General features: G+C 34.2%; 1 protein-coding gene across 1 annotated transcript; it reads left to right on the forward strand.

Moving 5' to 3' along the window:
• Positions 1 to 8,920: 8,920 nt before the first annotated feature.
• LOC143390164 (olfactory receptor 4A16-like) lies at positions 8,921 to 9,901 on the forward strand. Its single transcript, XM_076842722.2, has one exon. The coding sequence runs from the start codon at positions 8,921 to 8,923 to the stop codon at positions 9,899 to 9,901; it is 981 nt and encodes a 326-aa protein (XP_076698837.2).
• Positions 9,902 to 10,179: the final 278 nt, after the last annotated feature.

The raw sequence follows: 10,179 nt of genomic DNA on the forward strand, positions 1-10,179 counted from the left end.
GAAATCACTGAGTCTCCCACTAGAAAGAGAAACATTTCACTATGAAGCTGTCTCCTTAGGATGCATTATTTATTTCAGACTTAAAAAACTGGTGATAATTTTCTAAGGAATTTTTATAATCATAATTAAAGAATATAATATAGGTTTTGACATTAACATATTTCCCCATGTATTGCTCATATTGTAATATCTTGTTTATCAAGGTACCTAGGAATTTTTGCTGCACATATACTAAGAAGTCAATAGAAACATGCAATCTATTTATGAATAAAATTTTTATATTATTATAAGGATTTGTATTTAATTTTTACATTAATTTTTAGTAACTATGTTGTCAATTATCATTTTATTTTTACTTTTTTGGTCATTTTTCTATTATACTAAAGTGTATCTTATATATAGTTGATTTTACTAGCCTTACATTTACTCGTTTGCTTTTTACTGTCTTGTCTCTCCTTTTTGTATATATTTTATATATATATATATCTATATATATAGATATACACACACACACACATTTTTATTTTTCATTTTACTTGGTAATTTGTATAGATTTATTGATAGTTTTTCTTAATGTCTGAGGAGTCAATTCTAGACATGTTGACCCTTTAGTCTTAAAACTCTAAGCCTTTCCAAAACTCAAGACACTAGTTGAATAATCACAGCACAGTGCATAATCAAGAAGTTGACACTGAGACAATGCTATTACACAATCCACACAGCTCATTTCTACTTTACTGACTGTCCCAATAACATCATCTTTGTGGCAAAAGAGAATACAATGTCACACATTGCATTTTCCTGTCATAGGTAAAGCATAGATTTCTTTCATGGGAAACATTCCTGAGCCTTTTATTTTATTTTTTATTTTTTTTTTTTTGCTGAATCCAAGTGTCCTCAAGTTGTTTTTCAGGACTTGCCTCTGTAGTTCACTCAATGTCTCCTTCAAACTAGCATTTCAGGCAACAAAACACCACGTCTGTACTATAAACAGTTTTTTTTTTTTTTGCATGTGTGATAAGCTCATAATTCTCTACATGGCTCATGATAAAACTTCAGTCTTGAAAAGTATCATGCCACCTTTGAAGAGGCCAGGTGACCATCCAGGCCTGCACAAAAGAACACCAGTGCTCTTCTTCTCACTCTTCAAAGACTTGCAGAGTTCATGGCAGTTGTTTGGTGGAATGTCCTGTGTTCCTCTTTAGGTTTGTGTGCTGTTTCTTGAGGTTGAGATTCAGGTTATGACTTTAGTAGAAGGTTTTGCACGTGATCCTGAATTGCTCTTAGATACCATACTTGTGGTCCTCACTGTTGGCTGAACAGTTACTTGCAATATCACATTTATTAATTGGCCTCTGATGATATCTTCTTCTGTGCCTATTCTTGAAAAAAGAAAAACATTTTGAGCCAACTTTGAGTAGACTCTGGAAGCACTTCCTTAAAACAACTTACAGATAATTTGTTTTCCAGGAAATCGGTGGGCACAGTGGTGCACACCTACAATCCCAGCAGCTCAGGAGGCTGAGGCAGGAGGATCATAAGTTCAAATCCAGTCTCAGCATCTTAATGAGGTCGTCAGCAAGGAAGCAAGACCAATCTCAAATTAGAAAATAATGTTTATGGCAGCTCAATTCACAATAGCTAGACTGTGAAACCAACCTAGTTGTTCCTCAATGGATGAATAGATAAAGAAAATGTGGTATTTATACTCAATATAATATTACTTAGCTTTAAAGAAGAGTAAAATTACGGAATTTGCCAGTAAATGGTTGGAGTTGGGGGATATCATGCTAAGCGAAATAAGCCAATCCCACAAAACCAAAGACTAAATGTTTTCTCTAGTGTGCAGACGCTAATTTACAACAAGGTGGGGGGCATTTGGGAATAATAGTGTTACCTTAGATTAGGTAGAGGGAAGTGATGGGAGGGGAGGGGAGGGTATGTGGGGATAGGAAAGATAGAAGAATGAAACAGATATTATTACTGTATGTGTATATGTGACTGCATGACCACCATGATTCTGCAACATGTACACTCAAAAAACTGAGAAGTTATATCCCATGTTTGTATGATATATCAAAGTGCATAAATTTTTCTACTGTCATGTATAACTAATTAAAACAAATAAAAATTTTAAAAAAAACAAGAATGAGCTGGGGATGTTTTGCTAAGTGGTTAAGCACCCTTGGGTTCAATCCTTGGTCCATAAAAATAGGCAATTTGTTTTTTAGGAAATTATGTTCAGGTATGTCCATTAGTTAGCTGGTTCAATAGATTCTCCATTTGTTATCAAGAATGTCTTCTAGATAGAAGAAAGAATAGTGAATTTATGTAATCTGTTTATTCTACAAGTCTGAACAAAGAATTTTTAAGGGACGAGTCTACCCATATTTGATCAGCCCAGATTTTCATATTTTATGTGATTTTTACTGGTGTTTGCCTGTAAAGGTTTTGAAGTGTCTCCTCCAACAGGAATAGCAGTAGGAGAGACTACTATGTAGTGAGTGTGTTGTGGGTCTGAAGTCTGCAGAGGGAGGTTGGTGGCATTGGGAGAGGCTGAGGCTGGAGGACAGGCAGGATGAGGGTCCTGTTCCCTTAGCTCACATGGTACAGGATGCACACTTTTTACTGCCTGTTCTCAGGGTGGTAGGGTCATTCTTTGATGACTAGAATTCCATTTGTGTTCCAGGTATTTTAGTTTTGACATGAAGACTCACATAAAGAGGAGGAATATTTTTTTTTAAATGACTTGGAGAAAGAATCATTGATCTTAGTATTTTGCTATTAAACATGATACTGACTTTGGCTTTAAGATTCATTCCTTCACTTAATGTTAAGGAAAAAATATACATATACATATATCTGTAAAATATACATATCTTTTATATATTTATTTGATACATTTAAGTAATTTTCAGAAAGTGATATAGCATTATGCTTAAGAATCTATTAAAATTTATTTAATATTTTTTATTTTGGACCTATTTATGAATATAAATAAAGTTTCAATATTCAATTATACTTGTTCTTAGAATGCTAATTTTGGCCATAGTGCAGAAATGGAGAGATTTACCATTATATCTATGACCATTTTTCTTTGTCTCTAAGCTAGAGACAAAGAAAAATGGTTTTGAACACATTTGACAATGAAAAATAATTAATGAGAAATACTAAGAGATGAAAACAAAGAAGTGGATTTGTTGGATATTCCCGGCTTCTATGTCCAACTGTAAAAACATATGTACCTAACATCTGATCACCTAAATATGCAAAAGAAATATTAGGTCTTAAGGGAGAGACAGACTCTTGTATAATAATAGATGATGAAGACTTATATTGCCCACTTTCATTAATGGACAGTTCATGTGGACAGAATATCAACTAAGAAACCTCAGACTTCAAGTACACTATAGACCAAATGGACTTAACAGATATTTGTAGAACATTTCCTACAACAGCTGCAGAATTTGTGTTATTTTCATCAGCACACAGAACATTTTCCAGGATAGATCATAAATTAGGCCACAAAAGAAATCTCAGCAGATTTTTGAAATATCAAAATTATGCCATATACCTTATCTGACTATAACAAAATAAGAAGTCAACAACAAAGGGACTGTGGGAGTTGTGCAAACACATGAAAATTAATCAACCATGCTCTGAAACAACAAATGAATTAATGAAGATATAAAGAGGGAAGGAAAACCTTCTTGTCACAAAAATTGGCTCGGAACATACATAAACATATGGGATGAAAAAAAAGCATCACTAAGAGGAAAGTTTAGAGCTGGGGATGCAGCTTAGTGTGAGAGCACTTGCTTGGCATGTGCAAGGCTCTGGGTTGGGTCCCCAGCCTTGAAGACAAAAGCAAAACAAGGAAAGTTTATACCAATGAAAAATTGAATGATTTCAAAAAATAAAAATCATAGCATGAAAATGTAATATTTAAAAAGTTTGACAAAATAAAGTTATTTTGAAAAGTTAAAATAATTAACAAAGTTTTAGTCAAAGTAAAAGCAAAGACGACCCAAATAAACACTATCAGAGATGAATAAGAAGATATTGCAACTGACACCACAGAAATATGGAAGATCATTAGTGATTCTTATAAGGAAGAAGCACACATGGACAAGTTGCATATAGAAGACACAGATAAATTCCTGTGCACATATAATAACAAGATTGAAAAGTGAAGAAACAGATCTAAGTTAAGCAATATTGAGTAACAAAACTCAGTCAGAAATAAAAGTCACCCTAGGAAAAAATAAATCCCAGGACTGGATGGCTTGATTGTAGAATGCTATCAAATTTTGTGTGTGTGTGTGTGTGGTGATACTGAAGGTTGAACCCAAGGGTGCTTAAACACTGAGCTATATCCCCAGCCCTTTTTATTTTTTTAATATTGAGACAGGGTCTCGCTAAGTTACTTAGGGCCTCTCTAAGTTGCTGAGGCTGACCTTAAACTTGCAATCCTCATCCCTCAGCCACTTGAGTGGCTGGAATTACAGGCATGCACCATTGCACCTGGCTCCACCAATATTTTAAGGAAGAACTAATGCTTATTGCTCTCTGTTCCAAAAACTTAAAAGGGAAATATAATTCTTCAGACTCATTCTATGAGACCAGCATTACCCTGGAATTTGGATTTTTTTTCTTTTCAAATGAGATATGTTTTCACAGCACTTGAGAGTCAGCTACTTTTTCTTGGCAAGACCAAGTCCTTTTTCTCTAGGGATTGTTCAAGGGAAGAGACCTGTTCAGGAGAGATTACTTCATTTGAATTCATTCCAAATATGCTAACGAACTAATCTATTATAAATAGAGATAATATAAAAAAAGTCTCAGATGCTATCTGCACATTTAGTGGAAGGATTATTTTCCTGATAGAATGATACAAGAGATTCTGAAAACTCAAAATCTCCTTAAACTAGAACATGTCTTCTGTTAACATCTAGCCCTCTTGTTATAGTCGTGGCTGCTCAGAGAAGTTTCCAGATGTTCTTGGTTTTCTGGGGGTGAGATTGTACAGATATGGGGACATGTTTTAATTAGGAAGGAAGCGAACTTATGAAGATGATTTTGTTCTTCAACAATAGACTGAGGAGTTCTGCTTCTACCTATGAAAAAACTCCATCAACAGCTTTTTAATGAGGTTACATCTCAGTCTCTGCTATAGAAGGTAGTGCTGAATAAGTAGGAAATTAATTATCATAAACACTCCAATTCAATCCTTTTGTTTTGTTCACAATAATTGTCTAAAATAGATAAAAATATCATGTAACTAATTTTAGTGTTGTTTGATGTTTTGTTTAATTGTCATCAAATAATGTGTTCAGTCAAGTTAATTTTCACTAGTTAGATCAAATTTTGATGCATTATTATTATATTTAATAGTGAGATTCATTGTGATGTATTTGTGAATGAACATAACATAATTTGATCAATTTAATTTCCCAGTACCGTCTTTTTCCTCCCCTATTCCCTCCTCTACCTTCTTCAATTGTACTAGTCTCCCTTTTATTTTCAAGAGGTCACTTTTCTTAAAAATAGTTTTTTTCCTAGCTTCTACATATGAGAGAGAACATATGACTCTTGATCTTGAGTTTGGCTTATTTTGCTCAACATGATCCTCTCCAGTTCCATTAGTTTTCCTGAAATTATAATTAGGTCAGTTTTTTAGATAGTTTTGCAAACATAGCATATTATTTTCTATGAAGACGTTTTTCGAGCAGATGAGAATATTCAACTATGTTTGTGCAATAAATATGGACATTTTAAAATGTTTTTATATTTAAGGTATTCACTTGGATACATTTACACTTCTCTGAGAGACTGAGATAATGGGGATTTCTGGAAATACATCTGCTATAGCCACTTGATACTATTCGTGGATCCACTGACTGGCCACATGTTATCATGTGTTCTATGAAGAATCATAAGTCCATGAGACACTGCAAGCACCCTGGTGAATGAAGCATTGATTTTTGGAGCAAGGACAAGACCCAAGATGTAAGTTCTTGGAACAACTGCAAATGAAAACTCATTGAAATGTCCTGGGATCTATTGAAATACAGCAAATATCTTACAGGTCATTTATTCTCAAAGGAGATATTTGAATTGGGAAAATTAAGTTGGCAAAACAGAAATTAATCAAAATGTACCAAGTATAGATGGTTAATGCTACAGCCTAATTAATATTTACTTTTCATTTTGCCAAATGACAAGTGATATTTGTTACATGTATAAGAAATAATCAAATGCTTTTATTGCTTTAATTTATGAGATATTACATTTTATATGATGTGTAAACAAAAAAAGTATAATTATTTTTAGAAAATTTGGATTAATGACTTTAAAATTGTACATCATACCAAGCATGTCAGAATGTAAGGGAACAAATGCCTGTTATTTCCTGGAAGCAAATAGGAGCTTTTATGTGTCAGTCTTAAAATTATCTCAGCAGACATCATAGTACATGAGTATAGAGAAATCCATACTCAGGCAAATACCTCTTTTCCTGTCACCTGGATTTTAAAAATTGTTGTAGTAAAGAACTATATACGGCGATTTTAAATTATAGGAGTATCATTTTAAAGAACCATTTTCTTTAAAACTGTATCAAATTACTTTTTCTGATATAGTGTTAATTTCAAGGTTTAGATGGAAAGTATAGTAATATTACTTTTTCAGTGTTTAAAGTATCAAATCTTTGATAACTTAAACTATACATTTATGTGATTCATATAGCATAGTTTTATCATTTACATAATGTATATATTATAGTTTGGACACTCTGTTTTTACTGCATGTTCAATAGAATATTTATCCTGGTGAAATTCTACATTGACAATTAATGAGAGTAAATACACCAAACATTGCAAAAAGTAAAAATGAAACAAAAAGAATTGAACAAAGATTACTTTATACTCTTGTAGTTTTATTGGTCTTTAGCTTTGACATCCACACAATTCCTGAATCAGAAAAAAGCACTAATGTAAAGAAGACACGAAGAAGGTTCATCACAGCTGGACTCTAGAGAAAGCTCATCTTCACATGTTCTCCCCACTACTAAATCCATGTGAGCCATATCCTCTCACGTGCTTTATGTCTAAATATGTTCTTGCAGAGGTGAATATTGCTAATACTTATATATAATGTAATAGATAATTCCTTAGACACGCATTTCATAACTTATGTGTTCATAAGTTAAAGGAATACTGTTATTTCAATCCTGAACTTGGTCAATAATTTTTATTGGATTGATCCGGAGCCTAATTTGTTTTGATGCAATGCTCACAGTGAAATTTTGAAAAATATTAATAATACCTCTCATTCATTTAGATTTTACCAGGTACCCAACAGCACTCACTTCAAGTAACTTACATTTCATAGGTTTATGGGTATCCCTATCCTAAAAATGATGAAACAGAGGCATAAGGAGGTATATTCAGTTGCCCATGCTCATGTGGATAGCAAGTGGATGCAACTGGGATTACTCCAGAATCTACTTTATTCATCAAGGTGCTCTGCTTTCTCTTTATGAATGTCTTGGGTCCTATGTTGATAACCACTGAATGAGAAATTTATTCATTATTTAGTCACAGTAGTAGTCACATCCTATTTACCACTGGCTAGCACTTTTAAATAGTGATAACTTTGGGAATTTCATTTGATTATACAAATCTTAGAGTTGAAAAGAATAAAAAGAATAAGTAAAGGTATGTTCAAAACATTTATAGTGTTGTAGTTAGACAGGAAAGAATTCTGATTTCATGTAGTTCAGTCTCTTCATTTTCCAATGTGAAAATGGAGACATATTTGTAATTGCATTAAGAAAAATGACAAAAACTCATGCCTTACCAAGCTTCTCATTCCTTCCAGTGTGCTGCCTTCTGGAATCTACACAGTGAAGTTCTATTTGTGCACACTCTCTGTACTAAGAAACATTAGATATAAAGCCTTACCCCACTGTTCTCTTAATTTTCAGTTTCTCTCTTCTTCTTTACCACCCAGTTCACACCAAGAATTCTGAAAAAAAGATGTACTAGCAGCTGATACAGTAGTTGGGGATGGTGACACTGAAGGGTTAGTTCAGTAAAATTAAAAAATATTTGTTAAAATCAGGATAGTGTATGTAAAATATGTAAAAGTATACAGAATTTGACAGAGGCAAGAATAGATACAGAATTATAGCTCTATGTCAAAAACATTGACATTCAGAGCCCAAAGAAGTAATTGGTACAAGGGGAAATGTATTCTATCATTTTTGTAATTATTTGATATAGTTCAAGTCCACTTTTGAAATTTAATGAGAAGGTATGAAGATTGAATGTCATTGAGACATGCACAGTGGATGTCTAATGGTGGACTATTGAGTATTGAGCTAGATTCTTCAGAAGAGGTGATACTTTCCATGCTACACATATCATTTTGCAAAGTTATTCCCCATAAATAAAACTGACTCAAAATACTAACTCTACATCAATGTGTATATTGAGGATTTATGCCAACTCTATAGGGTAGGTTTCTTGAAAGCAGAAAGTCTTGTTCATGATTGCTGTCTTTTGTGCCAAGAAGAAAGATGATTGAAAGAAGATATTAAATGTATGAATGACAGTAGTGCCTCTATCTGCTCTTCTCCATAGAGACCCACTGAGATCTTAAGATAGAACCTCTTATTCGTAAGTCCAACAGAATCATCCAAAGGGAAATACAATTGTCAAGAGAAGGTCTACTGGACTCCTAGGAAGAGGACCTCAACAGATGCTTACTAAACGTTGACAGTGTGTTTGCCACTGCAGAAGACAGAAAGATGAAGATGTGCTCTATGACAGAGGGCATTCATGGTCCTGTTCACAGTTTCAGGAAGGTCATGTTCTCCTGAGCTCTCATCTCTGATAGAAGCATCATGGGAGAGTAAATGGGAGAAAATAACAATGTCACAGAATTTGTCCTCCTGGGCCTCACCCAGGATCCTGATGGACAAAAGGCATTATTTGCCATGTTTTTACTCATCTACATTGTGACAATGGTGGGCAACCTTCTCATTGTGGTGACTGTCATTGCCAGCTCCTCTTTGGGCTCCCCCATGTACATCTTCCTTGCCTATCTGTCACTCATGGATGCTCTTTATTCTAGTACCATCTCACCCAAGCTGATTACAGACTTACTCTGTGATATAAAGACGATTTCCTTCCCAGCATGCATGGGCCAGCTCTTCATAGAACATCTATTTGGGGGTGCTGAAGTCTTCCTTCTGGTGGTGATGGCCTATGATCGCTATGTGGCCATCTGTAAGCCACTGCACTACTTGAGCATCATGAATCGAAGGGTTTGCATCCTCCTGTTGGTGGTGGCTTGGGCGGGAGGTTTTGTACACTCTGTGGTTCAGCTTGCCTTTGTGTACAATCTCCCCTTCTGTGGTCCCAAGGTCATTGACCACTTCATCTGTGACATGTACCCATTATTAGAACTTGCATGCGCTGACACCTACTTTATAGGTCTCACCGTGGTTGCCAATGGTGGAGCAATCTGTATGGTCATTTTTATCCTTCTCCTAATCTCCTATGGATTTATTCTAAACTCCCTTAAAACCTACAGCCTGGAAGGGAGGCGCAAAGCGCTGTCCACCTGCATCTCCCACATCACAGTGGTCGTCCTCTTTTTTGTTCCCTGTATTTTCATGTACGCTAGACCTGTTTCCAACTTTTCCATTGATAAATCAGTGACTATAGTTTATACTGTTATCACTCCCATGTTGAATCCTTTAATATATACTTTAAGAAATGGAGAGATAAAAAATGCTATGAAAAAACTCTGGTGTAAAAAGTTAACTACAGATCGAATAAGAATGCTCCCTGCTCAACATGATGCTAATTCTAATGTAACAAACAGGCAGTAAATTTTGCTAAAGGGTTATATAGTCAAGTCTCAATGGATGCTTCTCTTTATTTTTACAAAACCAGAGTACATTATTCTTTCTGATTTAAATCATACTAATAGAGACCATCTGGAAAATGAAAAAAAAATTCACAGTTTTGTCCTATTACAAGTACAGGTAAAACTAAAATTTGTTCTTTATCCTATCATTTTATTTAATTGTTATTCTATCATATTATTATTATATCATCTTAGAATACTATATTATAATTTTACATATATCCAATAATAAATGCAATT

This window comes from Callospermophilus lateralis, chromosome 2, assembly GCF_048772815.1.
Source record: "Callospermophilus lateralis isolate mCalLat2 chromosome 2, mCalLat2.hap1, whole genome shotgun sequence".
NCBI lineage: Eukaryota > Metazoa > Chordata > Mammalia > Rodentia > Sciuridae > Callospermophilus > Callospermophilus lateralis.

Excerpts from the sequence above, each read along its gene's own strand:
- LOC143390164 (XM_076842722.2), top strand. The coding sequence starts at position 8,921 with ATGGGAGAAAATAACAATGTCACAGAATTTGTCCTCCTGGGCCTCACC.